At 39.9% G+C, this 21,040-nt stretch overlaps 1 protein-coding gene across 10 annotated transcripts in view; it reads right to left on the reverse strand.

Moving 5' to 3' along the window:
* LOC114872610 (glutamate receptor ionotropic, kainate 2) overlaps positions 1-21,040 on the reverse strand; it is a 169,457-nt gene that overhangs the window by 14,978 nt on the left and 133,439 nt on the right. For 8 of the 10 annotated variants that reach the window (XR_003788800.2, XR_003788799.2, XM_046288465.1 and 5 more), the window contains 5 exons: positions 16,141-16,282; positions 9,428-9,595; positions 4,622-4,642; positions 3,238-3,390; positions 1,438-1,659 (listed from right to left, as the gene is read on the reverse strand). Coding sequence is in view for 8 of the 10 variants with exons in the window: in XM_046288465.1 (XP_046144421.1) it covers positions 1,438-1,659; positions 3,238-3,390; positions 4,622-4,642; positions 9,428-9,595; positions 16,141-16,282 (706 nt within the window). In the remaining 2 variants the exon portion in view is untranslated. The remainder of the gene's footprint in view (positions 1-1,437; positions 1,660-3,237; positions 3,391-4,621; positions 4,643-9,427; positions 9,596-16,140; positions 16,283-21,040) is intronic. The other 2 variants (XM_046288467.1, XM_046288466.1) reach the window with 1 other exon arrangement.

Consider the following 21,040-nt stretch of genomic DNA (forward strand, 5'->3'; position numbering starts at 1 on the left):
TTTCTACATTTAGAATTGTATATGTCGTGAAGGGGAGTTGCAAAACGCTTATTATGCTAAATGATCGACGAGGAATTTCGTGGAAACTGGTGTTACGGAATGTATGTTCGAGTTTTCGAAAAACGTGAGTGGAAGTTTCTATCGTGGAAAGTTTCGCTAAAATTTCATCGTACCAAAGGTCCTTGGATAAGGACTTGAGAAACACACTTTAAGTTCTGTACGAGTTGCGATGGAACTCTAGATAAACTCAAGAATAGGGTGTACACTCGTGTATCGGAGCATATCGAAATCTTAAATTACAATCAATTTTTTATAATTGAATTTTTATCGTAATCTTATCACTGTTGAATTTTAAACTTTACTTGGGTTCACCCTCAGACGATGGGCCATTGAGATAGCGATCCTTTCCCATTTTCATTTTGCAAATTTTATACCATCATTTTTGAAAATATTTTATTTCGAAATTTGAAAGTGAAAGCTTTGGATAATGATTGACCTATCTCTATCAATGAAGGGTTCATAATATTGCCAGGTCCTAAAATTTTCATGCTACCTAATAACTCAAGAGGCTGTACAAACTCGGTGAGCTGACCTAGGCCCCTTATTCAAGCAAGCCGAACGAAAATCCGATTAATAACGTCGTAAATACAGTGAACGGTTAAACCTCTAAAGAAGCGGCATTAGATTGTTCAAGTTCTCAGACTCATCTCCTCGAGCACCCTTATCTCGCGACCACGAAACTCGACGCTCTCTGACGCTTCTCCAGCTGAACTTTCGAGCCAGTTAATATGCACGCAAGTGCATTGCATTACTTGTGGCCGCAATTAGCGCGAGAATAAGTAACGCGACGGCGAGTCGACGTGAAAGCTTCAATTAAATAGCGGATACCCCTCCAGGGTTCCCGAGTTTCTCGAGGTCGGTTTTCTTTATTCCCTGAAGAACGGCTGGAGAGATGAAAATAAAAAAAAAAAAGAAAAAGGGAAAAGCTAACGAGGTGGAGGCGAAGGATGAAGAAGGAAAAGGAAATTTCTCGCTTCCGCACGAACCTCGTTCAGCTCTGCTTCTGTTTCCTTTTCATTTCGGAAAAACAAACAGTCGGGACTTTAACGATACGCCGAACGATTCATGCGGATTCCGTGAAGAAGGAAAGAAAATTTTTGAGATTTTAATGGAGGTGCTGCTACTCGAGACTTGTAATGAGATTTGTAAAGGTTGATTTGGTTAATTCAAACGAATGTACGAAGAATTACATACATCGATTTTGTAAAAATATTTAACATAATTTTGATACCAATTCACTCCGAAGGGGTGAAAATAGTTTGGAGTGGAAAATACATATAGTAATTTTTGCAAATTTTTATGATCGAATATAAATGATTTTTAGAAAAATGTATGTATGTAAATTACGGATTAATATAAAAAAATTCAGACACTCACCAATATGGTCGTCACGATGAATGTCTTGTTTTGAAGATTCTCAACGATCTGAGTATACTCCTCTTTGTAGCTTCTCGTAAAATTTATACCTTTCGTGCTGTTCCACGTTCCTATCTTCTTCAAACCCTCCTTGTTATTGAGTTCGATGATATCCAGAATGAAATCCGAACGAAATCCCTGATGATCGAACTTTATAATTCCAGTCAGACCAGTCATTTCCACCTTGAAACAAAAGGTTGATCGGTTATTATCAATTCTCTAGTGATGAGTGGATTAATCGTGATCCATATTCAAAAATAATGTGATACTATAAAAAGTAGTACTGATTTGTAATTTTTAATAACAACGTTGTTCGAATAAAATGATGATATTTTGGTACGGAATAGCGATGGGACAAGCAGTAGGAAAATTGGCAAATGCGACCATTACTGGCATAATTACTGATCGAGCTTTGACGTGAATTTTCGTTGACGAATTACGAGCCGTGCATCGTGTTCGGATATACTCTCGGTGTTCTCGGTTACCGCTGGTAATTAGTAAAATTGTAGGCAACGTCGCTCTTCGAATGGCTCGTTCCAAGTATTTTTATATTACGGCAAACATTATTACCGCGTTACGCGTGACATCCGCGTTTGATCGGTAATAACACTAACGGGACATCGTTAACGAAGGCAAATATTAAAAAAAATACAACTGACAGAGCAACGGCTCGTTATTGGACAGGCTGACTTTTTACGTAACCGGATTTCCATCTTTCCTGTTTACCTCCTTGTTTCTTTATACTTTAATTCTATATTTTACACAGCGCGATTTCAAGAGAAACTGTGCTACTTTTAATTGAAATTTAATTGCCGCTCGAATTTAGAATTTCAGACAGCGAAATTAATAAGGATGACCTGATATTCGTGTTCCCGGAGCTGAGAATTCACGGTCGCAAAACCGCGGGGTATAATTTGTCAAGGGTGCCGACGGGTTCGTTTAACCCACCAGGTAACTTTCCATTGTCCCGAGGAACAATCGGCGAGCATAGGAAGGAGCCGTCCCGTACGTCTGCTATTTCAGCTCAACACCGGGGAGTTTACGATGTCCTGTACGCATACCTGTACAATTTCAGCGATATGCACGCGATGCCGGTTACGTTGCACATGGCAGCACTCGTGGCGCTCGTTAATAAGCGCGAACCGAGCTGTAGGGACAGTCAGATTAAGCATATCGTTATAATGGCTTATTACGTTGCCCAGACGGCCGATCGATGCTCGTAATTTCACAAAATGAATTCCCCCTCTATCGATCTTCCCCCGATACATCCTCGATAAACCATCACCCAACGCTGCTACCATGGCCGCAGAGATAGGAGAACCGCAACCGGATGGAAGATATCTATCGATAACGGTACAGGGGATCATTGTTGCATCGGTTACGCGACGTTTTTGCCATCACGATCCTCGCTTTACACCCATTTGCGCCCAACAGACATCCAATTACCCGGACGTGCAATTAGGCTACTTGTATGCGCCACTACTACCCTGCTTTGCATGCCCCACGATCGCCCCATTTTTCCATTTTATTTTCTACAGGCTGAGTCAAAATAGAAGATCGCTATTTTAAAATTAAAATATTTTTCTTTTTTAAACAGACCACTTAATTGTACGTCTTTTTCATTTATAATGATACGAGAAAATTTTGATGAAATTTATACAAATTTTCTATTTTATTCGCCTGTTGAAATTTTAATACCTACATTGAAACTTTTCTTGTATAACTTACGACACCATAAATCGTACGGATATGGGTACTCACGATTTTCATGTAGTTTATGAGGGAATATCCGTGCGGCCAGGTGTCGGTGGATTCGCAGGACAGCGGTTTGATGTCGATCTGCTGGGACGTGTCTAAATCGTGGAGAGCTTTCGCGAACAGGTGCACAGCATCGTACATCAGCGAGGTTTCAGTCTGAAAAGTAGAATCGTAACGTTTTAGTTTCGCGTTAAATAGACCCGCACGGTGATCGAGGAATTTGTGTCGAACGAATTGGCGAAGCGGTCACGACCACGTTTCGACGAATCGATTCCGGAGAAATCGTTCGTTTATAAAAGAACGGTATGGCGGAAATTCTCGGCAGTAAAGGGGAATCGTATCGGGCGATTTGATCGAACGATTTTTGCTCTGGTCGAACTCGTTCCCGTCGACCAAAGGAACGAAGGACCCACCCACACTTACACGATTTCATGGCAAATTGACGCCTTCTGTTGGCGAGGAATTTGTATTTCGCGAATATCGCTGCCTCCAGCGTATTTGGAACAACCAATATCCTTACAGGATTTTATAGAACAAAATTCGAGGCTTGTTTATCCCAGAAAATCGTTCGTGCTTTCGACTCGATCGTTTAAACGTGTCGAAATTGCTGTGCAGTAAAATTAACACCGCGATTTTTATGGAATCGTTATTTTACCAATTCTAATTTTCTTTCGACTGCAAATAACATGGCCAATTTTTCATCAAAGTACCATTTGTACGAACTTCGATTAATTACACGAACGTATCCGACGAGATTGCTCGTTTGATTATTGGCAGGAAAATTAAAGGGTTCGAGGAACGATAAATGGTGCGCTGAAATTTTCTACGAATTCGTTCGAAAGGATCTAATTCTAATAAAATGGGATCATCGTGGAATCGTAGCTTGCTTTTTCAGCATCTTCGTTATTTCCATCTTATTAATAGTTTACAGACGGCGAATTTCAAAGTACTCTGATTAATTATGTAGCCTCTCGTAAACGCAGCGAGATTGCTCGACTAAATCTTCTCGCGGGATTAAAAGAGCTAGTTAAAGTGCAAATCTTCTCCAGAGACTCCAGCAGATTCGCTTGAATTTATTTCATTTGACGAGTTTCACTACAATCTGATTTTCAAGTTATTATTCATTTTTGCATTACTTCGTTTGTTTTGCATTTCTTGGTTCGACGTTCAGAAATTTTATAGAAATCGTTTAATTGTTAATTCGAGAATTTATTAAAGGAAATTGTACGAAGATACTGAATAAGCATTCGAATGATTAATTTTAAAGTATCCTGTTTCTTATTTAAAATATAACATGCGAAGGAGAACAACAAAAGTACTCTTCTAGAGGATTGCAAAATGGAATCATGTAACATGCAATTTTCAATAATATTACATGAAACCTTACCTTTATGCAGGTGAGGTTGTTCTGTTCAAGTACATGAAACAAAGATTATTTATTATTTAATAAGAATCTGTAATAATAATGAAAATTATGGTTGCAAATATTTAAGAATATTTTCTACTTTAATTTAAAAATGGAAAGCTCCTAAATGTAAATAATTTTGTAACTTTATTTATTTTTCTAAAACGAAAAGTTCTCTTACTCTATTTTATATCATTAAAAATCTTCAAATTCGCTTTCTCGTGTTCACCGTGTATCCTGTATAAGTTTAATCCGACTGATACTCTTACCACACAGCCTTTCATTTCGCAATTACGTTAAAATTGCAGAGTACACGTCGTAAATCCATCCACGAAGCAGTTTCTCGTAGAAAACTAGTTGGTAGTTTCACTTATTTCGTTTAAAATAAAAAGAAACCATCACGTTACAGCTGCAGTATGTCACGTTTCAACAAATCGTCGACGGTGATGAGAGTTTCATCGTCACGCGATCGGAAATAAATTGTAAAAAATTACTGCTTTACTTAGAAAGCATTGAAGCTCTCTCCATGGTCCGAGGATTAAATAATTTCCAAAAGGAATGAGTTGGAAATAAAATATTAAAACTAATTGCAAGTAAAATATTACCCCCTTAATATATTAATTTTTTCCAGTCATTGAATTATATTAAATTTGCAATATTGATATTCACCGCGATAATAAATTATCTCAACATACCGAGAAAACAACCCCCGAAATCTACATCCATCCAGTTATTTTCGAATTCGACCCAGCTGAATTTCACCTTCCTGCCTTCCTGTCACCTCTGGAAAGTCAACTCTCATTTCGATTTTATCGGGAAAATTCAGAGGGAATTCGTGGTTCCACGTCCCTCTGCTCTCTGTTCCATGGTTCCTCTAATAAATTTCCAACGAATACGGTGTCTATCTCGAGGTATGGCTTTCCATCGATTGCGAACTGTTAAAAGGACGATCCTGATCGAAGTACGATGTTCCTCTACTCGGAAAGGGATCAAATCGTCCTTTCCTCGTTCAGCTTCCGAACTGGTTGCCAAGCAAGACCCGCCCCGCTTCTAGTCGCGTTACAAGATCCTCTCCTCTTTGGAACCGAGCTAAGATCGGTCACGTACCATCATTTACTCACATCCGCTCAATTTTCCAGCATCCATGTGCACGCGTATTTACATACTCGTTGCCGCTCGCCTAGCTGGCGACTCGTATGGAATCGTTAATGCTCGCAGTTCGTTCGCATCGTGAATCTTCTTTTTTCCCTTCTCTATTCGACGACTAACGACTTTCTGTTGCCGTGTAATTGAACCGAGAGACAATAAATGCGATTTCGTATTCGTCGAACCATCCTTTCTGAAGCTTCGTTACGAATTGGAGCAGCTTTTTTTTCGGAGGGAACGCACAAATTTCTTCGCCCGACGGATACAGAGGGCTGCTTTCGAGAAATAAATCGGATTAATTGCACGGCGAGAGAATACAAATTTACTGGCATAGTTTCAGCGTGGCTGGTTCTTTGTTAGCTAAAGAGCGCACTGTCCTCTTCAACTTCTTCGCGAGTTCAATGAATAAATCAGCTTGAGGTCATGAAACTACTGCGAGCTCGACTTTAAATAATCCTGACTTTTATAAATTAAAACCTCGGTGAATATTTAGATCGAATGATAAGATGATTCGACACATCCGGTAAAATGGTAAGAGATACTTATTAATATTCTAAAAGATTAATTATGGAATAATCTGATGTATATCTCTTCAGGATTTTCAATGATTTTCGCTCGTGAAAATTTCATCTCCGAAAATCTAAATGACCAGAGGGTTGAGACCGAATTTAACGAAGTCCCGAAGGAAAGCGCATCTTGAAGCGCATCGAGCGTCGCGCGGTTTCCGCAGAGTCGTTTCCTTCGCGTTATGAACGGGTCAGGGATCAAACAAGCGTGCCTTCTTCGGGAAAAGAAATGAATGGAGGTATAGGAAAGGTAGAGAGGCTGAAGGTAAAGAGATATAAAGCTCGGCAACCTTAGAACGCCTTGGGGTGCCTTCCGCCAGGCTGAGCCTCTATTATTTAACCCCTCTTGGTTGATCTGCTTCAATTGTTTGCGTTTTCATAGGTGAGCCTATGATCTTATTTTCCCCGGCTCTCTATCGACCTGAACTCATCCAAACGGAATCTATTTTCTTCCCAGAGGAATAATTTCTTTCTTGATATTCAGAGGGATAACGCAAGGATTCTCTAAAAATTATGCATATGCAACTCGAGTTTGTCTAAGATGTTTTCCGAAAAAAGTATCCAGGAAGTTGGCCCGTACGTGCGGGGGAGGCCGATGCAATTTAAGCTTTTAAAGGGCTGAAAGCTGGTGTCGGATGCGGCAGATGTTTCTTCCCGGGAGATGGCCGAACGTACAGATTCGCTACTCAACTTTTCCGCGGTTGATGCCCTGCCAGATGTTCGCAACGATATAATTTGCTCACGCTATGCCGCTCCAAGAACTACCAATTAGGAGCGTAACTCCAGTTGCTGTGAACTTGTTTGAATTGCGCTGGAACGTTGATACTCGAGGAAAAATCGAGTTGGACAAAAATTTGGTCGACTAAGATGAAGCATAACGAACCGGGGAAATTTCTAACATCAAAGAAGGGTTCAAGATTGCGATAAGGGGTTGGAACCCCGGTTCAAAAAATTAAGTATCGAAAAGATTCTACGTAGAGAAATAAATAATTTAGTTTTGGGTAATGTATTTCATTGATCCAATGAGAAAATTAAAAAAATAATTGATTGAACTAATTAATGTGGACAACTCTTTAATATTCTATTAACAGGCCGTGTTTCGTTGACAGATTTCGATGGAGTTGTAAATACGACAAAATTGAGAGGTTAAATTGATTCGAATTTCTAATAGAAGGGTAGCGTTCGATTGATCGCGAGAATTTCATCAGGGTAACTACCCACGCAATTTGACCTACTTCCCAAGCGTGTTTCTCGTTCCATCACACATAAACCAACCAACGAAATGACATCGTGCCACGTGATACGCGTTATCTCTGTATGCAGATGCGCATCCACTTGCATCCCTATTATGCATTCGTGTTTTTTCCATTTGCTTTCAATTAGAATTGTTGAATATTCGAATATTCTAATGGCTACAGAATATGGATTTCAATTTCAAATAATTTGGATAATTTGATTAATTTGAATATTCCGAGCATTCGAATTTCAGATATTTTATGTATTTCGTTGCATTCTGAACATCAGAGTATTAAGATATCGAAGGAATTTGGATAATTCGAATATTCGAAGTGTTTGCGAGCGTCAAACTCAACAGAAGGCTCTTCACTATCCATTATCGAAAATTCCAGCTTCGACAAGAGCCAGAAATTGTACAACATTTTTCGCCTCTGTAGTATTTGCATTCTTACGAGCTTCGACACCTGTCGGGGAAAATTGAATTTTCCATGGCGCTAGTCAACTTTTGAATAGATAATACCCAATTATTGTGCATTGTTCCAAGTTACCCGGCTCGCGATCTCGCGTGGAACACGAATTGATAGCTCGATCCAAACACCGGGAAGAAGATCGATGCGGCTGTCAGGAGAGGCTTGCGCGAAGAATGTAAAATTAGAATGTTATTAGAGGAGGCAAGATGCTTTTAAACGGCTAGTGTGTTCCGTTTGAACAATGTTCGCAATTTGCATGCATACAGGCCGACCTGATGTGTTCGAGCGAGCTCGTTCAACGAGAAAATTACATCGACACCGCAAGACTGTAACTGTTAAAATCCTTCGTTGTGCTAATTAAGTTCGCACGCGTGCACGGTGAAACGAGCGAATTTCACCGTGTAACGTGACTTCGTTCCACGAACACGCCCGCGAAAACAAACAATCGTTTCCCAGCTGTTCGCCGAGCGGAATTTAATCGTTTCACCAGCAACGAGCGGGAACGCGTTGCCGCGTTTATTTCTCGAGAACTGTCAGCAAGTGTTATCGTCTTTTCTGTATTAGATCTCCTCTCAAGTAAATGTAGTTTTCTCACTCGTAAGTGAAAAAAATTTATACCACTTTACCTTATTATTTCATTATATCCGACACGAGTATTTCTAATTAGATGAAACTAATTAGGAAATTCAAGTGTCACACATTATCAGACTCTCAACACAGAATAATTTTCTATTAATAGAGAATAAAATAACCATTTTCCTGAATTAGTTTTTCATATTTCTTTGAATCGCACTACTTTTCTCATACTTGCATAATAACAGCAGCAGGAAATACCTATTAATTAGAGGCCATTCAATGCCTCTAATTAATGCTAATAGAATCAAATTTAGATTCTAATGTTATTGATAAAACGTAACCGGATTCCTTGACAATTATTCCATAATTTAATTGATTGCGTTACTGATTCTATTAATTTCTATCACACTGGAGCTAATAGTCAAGTTTATGAATAATAATAATTTAGTTCAGGATAAGCGTTTCATTAGCGATCGGTTCGTCAAAGAACAGTATAATTGATGGTTATAAAGTTGGAAAAAAAAATACATACACATCGAAGTCAGATAAAAATAATTAAATTACCTCAACACATGTTTTGGCAAGAATAATTTTAAGTAATTTTTGTATCCATTTTAATGAACCTTTGTATTTATAACAAAAAGGGCTATTCCCTTTCTAACAGTAAATAAATAAATAAATATTTTTACTTTGAAAAAGAAAATATATGAAAATTTTATTTAAACATCCTGTCGGTTAATAATAGTAAGGCGACCCAATTAGTAACATATTAGATGATATATATTTTGTCCTACCTTGTTGGAGCTTTGTCCCATATCGAGCTCCCGGTTATAACGTTTCTCGCCGTAGATCCAATCTTGCACGACCTTTTGAATTTCCGGCTTCTCCGGGTCCACTAATCGAAAGGCAGTGATATTGGTCCCGCCGTGCTTGAATTCCTCCAAATCGACGCTGTGCAGGTCCTGCAAGGAGGAATTTGGTTCACTTTATGAATTCCTCGAACCGATAGCCGAGCTTTTTGTATGCCGCCAAGCCACCAGAGAATTTTATTGCGTGCACGCCAGAAACGTTTAATATCGGCTTCGGCAACATTTACCCATAGCGAGATTTATAGAATCGTTCCACCCGGGGAGCCGGAAAAAATTGTCACATTTCCAATACTCCGAATTATCGACGTCGACAATCGAAGACGAGTGAATATAACAGGATCCACGTTCAATAATTCGATATTGCAACGCGGGAAATAACATTGTACAATCTGTCGATCCATCGAAATTGATACATAAAATAAATTGATAAACAAACGCGAGTTTGTGAAATTTTATTCCCTTTCACGATTTTATTTAAAATGTTTATTCAATTGAAAATTCATTCGTTCAAAATTATTAGTGATCGTGCAAATTAATCGAGTCGAATATCAATAATGGAATACTTTTAAAATTTGAGGAAAAATAATATACCGAATAACTCGTGTTTGAATGGGTACTCGAGCTGGTTAAAAAGTTAATTCACACGGACAGATATTAGTCGTCTGGTCACGGTGTGGCTATCAACAGAAATAGAGATATCTTGGGAATAGAATGGAGCAGCTTCTCTAGCATGCTATCTACATCACGGTGGCAGCCGGCGTGATTTAAAGTCAACCAGCCTCAAAGCGCAACTCCGTCCACCTTTTCGAATGCTCAAGCAGCCCGTCGCGGCCATTTATTATCCCTTTGTCCCTGCGTTCTGGCCAGGATAGATAAGTTTACCGGTTTCGATCTACCGTCCCCGTGAGTTGTCCGATTCACGAGCACCGCGATACAACACCAGGCCAGATCGATCGAATACCTGGTGATCGATCATCGCCTCGCCTCAGGATGTTCGTTCATCCTTTACCCTTACACGATATTCCTTTCGCGCGACCTTCTTTCAGCATCACTCGATAAAATTCTGCGAATTTGAATAATTTTTCACCGACCTCCCAGAGACACGGAAAAGCTTCTCGTATGGGAGGATGATTTGTTAAAAGGAAGATCGTTTCTACTATTATGGTGCATTTTTCGGTGGCTAATATTATTTCAAACTTTTTCTTTAATTTAAAATGCAATAATTTTGAAATTCTAGTCCTTGCAAGTGCTTCGTACGATATATCAAAGGGTTATTCTTGACCAAACGTCAAGCATCGACGAATTAGCTTTCGCTAAATTAACCTTGCTTCATGGAACACTGATTCAGAGACGCGAAATTATGGCAGCACATGGACACGCTCGTATTTCGGGGCCACAAATTTCGACGTGTCCTAGGATCCTGCGACGCCGACGTATTATCGCATCCTGCTGGTCATTACGGTTATTATGCTCACTATGGTTATGATGATTGTTATCGTCGTTATAGCCACCGTTGCCATTAAGCTTCTTATTACCAGCGTTTAGTAGGCGTAACGTTATGCTACGAGCTACGGCTTCTTATAACCACTCGAGTTTATTTACCCGTTTACGATGTTTCCTTCCCTTTTATCCTTTTTTCCGAAGTTTCAAGAGTTCATTAGATCGAATACTTGGCTATATCATTAGTATCTCAAATGACATTTGCATTAAGTGTCGTCTGAAGACCTGACGACTAATATCTTTAACCCCTGGACGGCAAACCACGGAGAGAATCCCAATTTTAATTTAATTTTGTATTTTATATTCTTTTCATTTTCTAAATTTTACACTATTCAAATGTAAATTGAAAGTGTTGGAATTAAATTGAAATGTAAAAGACTGCTTAAAATTCACCCTTTCTATTATTTTGAGAGCTAAAAAACTATCATTTTCTCTACGAAAAATCGTATTCTTCCTCAATTTATGTTTCCAAAATACATCCAATAATCTCAAACATCAGACACCAGATTAGTACAAGCTGCACAAGTTAGATAAACCAAAGGGAACATCCCTTTTGGGAGAACTTCCGCAAATGTGACCGCGGAGTGAAGCACAGATCAATAACTATCATTTCCCGAGATTTACGTTCTTCTACGAGCTCCACATACGTAATTCTCACTTATTTCACCGCGACAAAACATCGTCAGAGGTCGAATAAAAATATGAGACACGCGCTTTGAATGCAGAAACAAACGAAGGAATCTCTGACGTCTGAAGAAAGATTCAGCAAACGACATTTTTCCTGCGTTCTATAATAAGATTTCGTTATTTGAATTCTCAAAAAATAGCACGCCCTTGTCTTGAACAGAAAATACTGAAAGACTTTTGAAGCGCGTTGAGTGGGTGCCAACAAAACATTCGACGTAATTCGTTCGTTCGAATCGACGTTCAAGCTTGATCTTCATCGAAACGTGTTCCCGAAAATATTGCGTTGGCAGCCGGGGAAAAATTGCTTTAATAAATTCTGTAAATGGCGAACCGGACGTTGTTTTTTCCCGCTCGAGAATCCTCTGGTCGAATTAACTGCCGCGTAAATCTTCGTGTGAAATTTTTATCTGAACGTCGAGGCTGAATGCGCTAAAATTCAGTGACCATAGAGATGATAATAACTTCGTTATTGATCAGAACAAAGTTGTTCTATATTAACATTTTAAGTACGTTGTCTAAGACGTCAAAGTCTAATAAATCTATTTAAAGTTAATTGTAAAATTAATGAATGTTTTCTTCATTTTAATTGATCCTTTTGTATCATTTTTCTTGATCGATCAGCCCCTGACTGGACAATTAAATTCTTAACAATTAGAATTCCATTAATTCCGTTTGTCATTAAGCGAACGTCAGCAAACTTTTCTGATCGCCTTCTTAATGAGATCAACTTGATGGATGAAGCGGGATTCCCTGGTTGGATAGCCGGATAAACGATATAAATGAAAATAAATAGCTTTCAAACACGTCGTCCACGCGGTGTAGACAATATTCCATTCGGACTCTGTTTAAATCGCGCTGGAATTACACGACATTCGTCATAATTAATTCCTTATCACGTTTATTCTTCAAATACGTGGAATGTCTTCCTCTTAATATCATGCAGATTCTTTATAAGCTATAAATCACCTGCCAAGTTCATTCTTTAGAAGAATATAATATATTGTCGTGGCAATTATCTTCAAGATTGGTCGAATTTTATTCAAACGATTTAACGCGTTCCACTTCGTTACTCTATTGACCATTGAAATGCTATTAAATAATGGAGTTGTAATTTTGATTTATATCAGAAGTCCAAATTACAGAAGCTTTAACAATTACAGGCTGTATACGGTTTGCAGATTTGCGTTACGATTGACCTAGTCTCGTAGATGGAAAATTAGAATCCTAATTATAATACTAATGATGCAAATTACTAATTTTCAAATTCAAGCACCCAGTTTGCTATTTTGCATAATATTACTGTTCTGGGGCGGATTGGGACTTAAATTTTTACCGGGAGATTAATGACACGGCTGGTCCTAATTTTAATTAATTAAGCTCCAAATCCCTATCAGTCTACCGAAAATGTTCCCAAACTCCCGAAGACTAAACTCAAAGTTCTATCATTTATGACTTATGAATGGAACAGTGTACTATAATTGCCTAAGCTGGATCTGTTTCATTGAGATTGTAAGATAAACATCGCAATCATGTTGAAACCGGAGATGAAAAATAAGTGACCAGCAGGATTGTTGCTAAAACGACAAATCTTCAACCATGTCCAAGAGCAAACTAGCCCCCAGGGCACAAATGACTAGGAAGAACGCACATCTACGATCCAATGTCTGAACAAATACCGCGTCTAATTTACATTTTAATGGATCTAAATTGAAATCTGGTAAACGCAGCCGAGATAAATCGCGTCAGGGTTACACGAGCTATTTACCTTTTATCACTTATTGCCGACTAGCGAGCCATGTTCCGCTGTGTAAATTGTAAATTGCTAATTTCCTTTGAGATTGCTTTGAGGATTTACCTTGAAAAGATAAGCGTTTCATGCAGGAGCTTTTCTACATGATTTACCGTGTAATTGTCCGAGTTTCTATAGTTTAGTCTTGGAGCATAGTTTGAAATTACAATGTACCGATAGTAATTTAAAAATCATATTCCAATTATCCCAAAGGATAACCGTGAAAGCTATACCGAAAGATTCACTTGCCTTTCTAAATTTCTCTTTCATGGTACAACCACCATACTTCTTAAAATTAACGGCGACCAAGCGGAATGAAACGAGGCGAGATATTTGCGCGACGTTAATTGCAATTAAAACCATAAAACCGGCGACATCTCGGGTAAACACAACTTTCCAATTCCTTCAGCTGTGCAATTCTGCTTGCAACTTATGTACATCACGATTACCTAGCCGAGTCAACGATGCTCCGAAGGAGCCGGCTAAACCGTGGACAACGATAAATTGCTAATTATCCTGAGACAGCTTCTCCCGTGAACTACCGGGAAAGTATAGAAAATCTCTTCTCTCCGGACGTTTTTCACGGGGGATTAAATAAAAGTAAGCGAGATGTTTCTCACTGACTTGGAAAATACTCGGTAAATTCTAGATGAAACTATGTCACTTTTAATATTTATCATATTTTCATAATTATTCTCAGATTACGAGAGAGTATTTATTAATTTTATATAACTCGAAAAGTGGGATCTGAAACAACCCCCATTAAAAATGAAAAAAGTAACAACCCCATCTCATAAATCGTTGTATTATTTCACAAGCTCAATAAAAAATAAAGGAAAACGTAATCAACATTCTATACAAAGAACAAAGTGAACAATCTCTCGGACCTACCAGAATAATTCTACGCTTACAAATAACCTGCTATGCTCCTCCGTTCGCCTCAAAGCAAGAGCAACATTATTTGTTGGATAGATCTGATAAATCTTGAGACTTGAAAAATAGCATAACCAGAGGGAACAAATTTTCCAATTACACCGATCCAAGAGCAGTAGAACGAACTGCTCAGACCGATTAGCCAAGAATAATTTTCGTAGAACCATCTCGACTCAGCTCGGTTTTATCCCTTATTTTTGATCGCTGCACAAATCATTTCCCACCATCCAACGTTCACCGAATAATTGCAAGGCAGTCCATGAACGAGGGAGCTACAAATTGCTGCCGTATTACGAGTAATTTATAATTACAAGCCAGAGAACAATCTGCGCCACCGTTTTTCCCCTGCGCAACCTATGATTTCCCGCTCGACTAAGTGCGACCACGACGCCGCGGAAGAGGAAATCGTCGCTGAAACTCCTGCTCCACGTCGCAGCTGAAGCATGCGAATGCTCGATTTCGATCGTCGAGCGTATTTCAGGCCGAGTTTATTCGATTTAATGGAGGTTAATGCCGCTCGATAACCGGACGGTTAAGGGAAGATGGGATACAATTAGATAAGCGAGCCAGCTCGTTGCTGTCGATTAATCACTGTAATAGCCGCGTTCACGACACCGATATCGACGATGTTTTTACGATTTTCGCGTAACTGGCAGAACGATTAAAATCGGGAAACGCTGACGCTTGAACACGTCCATGTTTGAGATTAATGACTTCATTATGGTTTGATGATACCGGATAGTTGATCTTCATTTGATCGTCCTCCATCTTTTTAAAATTTATAACAGCATAATATTAGAAAACAGAATGATATTCATTTTACGAAAATAAAGGCACGAATCTCTTATCTCTTCGCGCCTAGTTTCCCTGATGCAAAATAAGGAAACACGATACGTCGATTCGATGCATCCATCTTTGGAGAACTTTATTCTTTGGCTCTATGCGCGCCGCGAGGAGAAAAGTTGAGAAAGAAAGAATACCGGAGAGACGATCGGCGATATTACAACGATCGCGCCTCCAGCCATTCTGGGACAACACGTACGACGATTTCACCCCTTTTCCACCCGCCACCTAACCGTTCCTTTCTCTAGATTCGAATCACTGAAATCCGTGCAGACTGCTCGAAGCTCCGAGATATTCTCTTTGCGCGAACAACTACAAAGGGTACCGGTCTCTTACGTACATTAATGCAGAAACGTGATCGAGGAAATCGACGAGGAAACGAGACACTCCGTTTCCAGTAAATACAGTTCCCTATCTTCGCCGCCTCCGCGTTTTAGCTTCTAACTGCACCGTTACGAGATACACCTAACTCTCCATTTGCAAGGTTCAGAATGGACCTTTAGGTAATTGAAACGGATCTTAGCTGACCCAAAGTATGATTCAGATCCCAAGTTCAATTTGGAATTGCTTTTCATTCTCAATTTTGTTAATTTAATTTGATACAGAGAAGCTCACATATGTGGAGCATAAATTGTTAAGCAAAGAGAGATTAAAATTGAAAAGCAAATCATTTAAAAATTAAACTACTATGGTAATAGTAATCACTCCAATGAAAGCAGCTAGTGCCTTTTTCGTCTTAACCCATTTGCAATGAATTCGACAAAAATGAAAATGAACATCAACCAAGAAAAATGGTATCCGATAAACGATGAACGATCCAACGGTAAAAGTTGACGCGATTCATACACAATCATTGATTGCATCTGTGTTTAATTAAAGGACTCACCAGAGAGGTGATGAGGTAACTGTGATAATCGCTCATCATCCCTATTTGCTGCGCTTGCTTCAACACGTCGTAAATCCTCTCGGTGGAGCAATCCAGTACAATGTGCGACTCGGCCGAGTTCTTTATCTGCTTCAGCAACGGCCTGAAACAGAGAAGGCAAGACATGTATTCGTGTTCGCGATATACCCGTTTCCCGCGAGTATTCCGCGAGTAGCAGACGTTCTGGCTGATTTCTGGCATTAAAAGGTCTCAACGAAAGCGTTTCCCTGCGAATGATTCGAGAGTCACTTTTAACTTCTTGAAAATGAACAAGCGAATTTCTATTACGTGTGATTCCATCTCTAATTAAATGAGTAATCAATTTTCAACGGAATGAAAATTCCTATTTCGTCAGAGGAACAAACAAGAATAGATAGAAATAGGAAAATCAGACCAAACAGCTGATTACTACAGGTCTAACGTTTCCGCAAGGCTGTTCGCGCGCGTTTATTCACGGCACTCCCAAGGGAGACGCGGAATAACTTCCGATTCCGGACCTACACTCAGCTACCCTGTATTTCTGATCAAAATTTCATATCGCAACCAGCTTCTTGTTCGCTTCCGTTCATCCAACATGCACGATAATGCGAATCACCTTATACGCCCGCTGGAACCTGGACTCCCGCTCATCGCGGGAATTTTTTATGCCGACTTGCATAATTTAGCGGAAAGTCTCTTTTATGCCGGTCGTTCCAGCTGCCTCGCTTCTTAGGGGAGTCGCGACCATCGCGTTCACTAGCTTCCGTCGAATTCTCTTCGACATGGAACAATGAAACGAACAAATAGGACAGAAACATGTTCGACATCACCCGTCTGTTATGGCGTGAAAAGTGTTCTTTATGATTTGTGAAATTTATTGACTCGTATTGAAAATTCCTGAACTCTCGAATGTGAAGTGCTAAGCTTTAGATTTATTATTCTGAAATTTCGGAATTACAAACTTGGAAAATTTTTTCTTTTTTTAATTGAATATGTACAGAAATGCCTAGGTAATAAATTGCAAGGTGCGAGTCTTTAGAATGTCCCCTCGGTGCAATTAATACCACCGCGAAACCACGAGAAATACTTTTCACCCTTCGAACGCCACAGTTCGTCTAACCACAGCACCTTAAATCCCGTCACCCGAACACGGCTCGTTACACCGTAAATCTAGCCTTTACAGATGCACCAGCATTGTGTTTCTACAATCACAGCCGTCGAAACCACACAGTGGACTAGCAAAGCGCGTTTAACACACAATAGCGATCGTCTCTGTCTGGCGACGTGTTTCTTGCGGCGATAACGAGCCGTTGAACAATCCGAGAGTCTCGGCCGACTGTTAGAGGAATTTCGTGGTTCGGCACGTTTGGGTTAGCCTCTTATTTCAGCAGGCTCGAAGCTATGACACGCTCGCTACTCGTTCCAAGGTATTCTCTTTGAACAAGTAACACCCAGTCGGTAGTTACAACGTTGTAGGGTTGCGTTTCTTTAAAAATGTACGTCCACTTTGCGACAGGGTTCTCGTTTAAGTAATATCTACCACGGGTGTGCGCGAATGTCCGGTCTAAAAGCTGTATCATTCTTCCTTTATTCAACATCGGTTTTCGCGTAGGAAAATATCGAAGGTTGAAGACGAGCTTCGCGGCGCTTTTACGCGAAAATCTAGCCGATAAACAGCCAGCGAGACTAAACAGCACGCAACGAAATCATTCGGCTTTACGGCACCCTCGTAAACCTGCATTCCCTGGGAGCGTGATTCGAGGATTCCCGGGGGCAATCGAAGCTTTTCCTCGCGCCTGCCAACTTTCGCGTACTCGTCGGACACGGTGTGGGTAATCCAACATCGTAAGTCCGGACGGGCGAGCTTATTTCCGGGCTCGATACCCGGGAACAAGAAGCATAAAGTTTTGCATCGCGAATGATAAGGAATCGATACGAGTTCGCGAAAGAACGAACCAGTTTCCATGCTTGCACCTGCTCCTGCGCCGCAGGTTCTCTCATCTTCCCTTTCATTTTTCCTCTCGTACCGATCTAGATTTCGTCCTCTCGTTTAACTTAATACCATCATCGGGGATCTCTATTCTCAACAGGCTCGAACGTAAGCCGAGCAACGTCTCTTATTTCTTTTCCATCTCATCCCTGTCCTACCTTCTATCTCTTCGGCTCATCCTCGCGCCACTTTATCCGCCTCGTCACCGTTCTAGATGCCTCTTTAAGATAGTCGTCCTCACGGGAGGATCGGTTACGACCGGAAGACACTGTCACGGAATCAACGACGACAAGATCGATTCCCGGGAATTTTTTAATCCTGCCCACCGTGATCGACGCGAGCGTCAAGTCCGGATGAGTTATCAGCTCGCGATACGAAGCGGATAAAAGATGGATGAGTGTCCGAGCAATGGTTACATGAGTAATCAACGCGTCCGTTACAATGTGAGTAATGAGATCCTCGCTAGCTCTCTATTAAGATTGATGATCGACCACGGGAAAATAATAGCGGCCACTGGTGGATACGTTTTCGTACACGTTTCACGCGATGCGTGTAAATTTGCTTGTCAACGAGAGGAGAATGATCCAATTTGTCCACCGCATGATTCAGTTGACCGAACGAATGGAACGACCGGGGAAAATTCTCCTATTTCGGCGAACGATAAAGCTGAGAGTTGGTAATAGGTTTGTTAAAGGCTGTTAAATGTATAATTTTCAGAATTTTTAATGAAACAAGCTAAAATTTAGAAAATGGAAATAATACGAAAATTGAGACTTTCTCCAGGGTCCGCCATTCGAGGGTTAAACAATACTCGAATATGATGTTCATAATGCACAACGATTCTTGAAAATTTAATATGAAAGCAGGTTAATATACATAGCTCGTATCGACTAGAATCCAGATCCTATACATTTGAACCATTGAAACTCAGCCGTGCATCTCGTCCGACAGTTTGAAATTCATTTTGTAGCAGCGGGAAACTTCCGTCGTTACGGGAGGTAGTTAAATTCCAAGCACAATTGTCCTAGAAATTTCAGTCGTTGAAAAACAATCGTCCGTCGGGAATGCGCGACTTCCCGTTCCTTCGCGTTGAAACGCGAGAAAGATGATTTTCCAAACGCGAACGGTTCTCGTCAACGGACCGAGGCATCGATGTTCGTTAACGGAATGCAAAACTGTTCGCGGGAACGTCGTGTTTGTCGCGGAAAATGGATAGCGCAATTTTACGTAATGGAAGACGACCGGAGCCGGAACAACATTTAATCGCTTTCGATTGTCGACCGTTCGTGATATACGACTCGTTGCGGCCACGTTTAGACTTCTTTCCCGCCCTTTTTTCTTATTTCCTTCCCGCTTTTTGCGCGCCTTCGACAACGCTGGAACTCGGCCATAAGCACGTACGTCTTGCAAATTTATGCGAACAGGAGGAAAACTAAAAGGAGGATATTTAAACGAGAGAAAATGCAGCTACGCTTAATGTCACTGGCTCGGTTAATAAATAAATCCGTATAGCGATGAGGAATTTTTTCGAATTAACACGAAAACGAGTAGGGAGATCGAACGAAACGATAACGAGTAATGGCGCAGCACGAAGTCGACTTTTCTTTCCACTCGAACCGTTTAATTCCAACCGATCGAGCGTCAAACAGTTCCGCGGTTTGGCATCGATCTGACGAGTTCAAGCACTTCGATGTCCTCTCGAGACGAGCATCGAGATCGACGGCAACGGGTGTTCGAGTAAGAGAGGATTCGCGTAAAATAACCGAACTTAATTATCGGTTGATGAAAACTCGCGGAGAAGAGCTTCGATATTTAGTCAACTTTTCCTCGAGTGTCCTTTCAAAAGTGGAACACTTCGAACTGTCCGGCAACGTGAGACAAACTGCACTGAACTCTTTAGAAACCGATTCGCAGAGTTCTCTCCGGAGAACATCTATCGGTGAAACACGATAGAATCGTATCGAGAAACTTTCTTTTTATAATAGAACGAAGTGAAGTGACCATTCCGTTGTTTTTCGAATTAAATAACTTCAATTTAGCTCATTCAGTGTAATGGCGTTTATAGAAAAGTGATGATTATTTCAGTTTCCAGCAGAGAATAAAAGTCTGCTATCTATTTCCAAAGCATCCTTGTTCGAAGGATTCAAAAATTAATTTATGAGAATTTTGTTATTTATGAATTAAATGAATTAAAACTCTTTAAATTACAATTAATGCACCATGGAACCAAGTAAATTTAAAACGAAGACAGTTATAAAAATGTGGGCCAGTTTCATCGAAATTAATATCTGTGTGTGTTACATTATACGGGTAGTTTGCATGGAAACGTATGCAAAGTCCAGAGAACCATCTAAAAATCCCTACTGGCCACTTTATATCGCGCTGACATTTACAGCTTCCCAGAAACGACCCGAAGGAAGACATTTCACAGTGGTTCATGGATAGAATTAGCCTCAGAGCTAGAAGAAATTAGGATCACGGAAAAGAAAATGTCCTGACCACTTCATATCCCCATTTACCTTCACAGTTCTTTAAGGAAGGAGACACTTTGCTAGCTTTCACGAATGAAATTAGTTTCAAAGTTGAAGAAATTAAAGCCTTGAGAAAGGGATGTGTCCAAAATGCATTAGGACCCATTTGAAATTTCAAATAGAATTCTATAAGAAAAGTAATTGAAATTTATAGTTCCTGAAATGATGAATATCGAGGGAAAATTTGTTTTCAAAATAGGCAATTAAAATCTCGCCAATAAATAGTTAATTAAATCCCCACTGAAATTTCCAAATCACTCAAAAGTGTGAAAATAAGCTTTTACTTTTTCCATCAATTCCAAGATCAAAGCAGCATCACGTACCGAGTGGAAATGAAGTTTATTTATCATCAAAAATACAC

The sequence above is a fragment of the Osmia bicornis genome, chromosome 13 (genome assembly GCF_907164935.1).
Source record: "Osmia bicornis bicornis chromosome 13, iOsmBic2.1, whole genome shotgun sequence".
Taxonomy (NCBI): domain Eukaryota; kingdom Metazoa; phylum Arthropoda; class Insecta; order Hymenoptera; family Megachilidae; genus Osmia; species Osmia bicornis.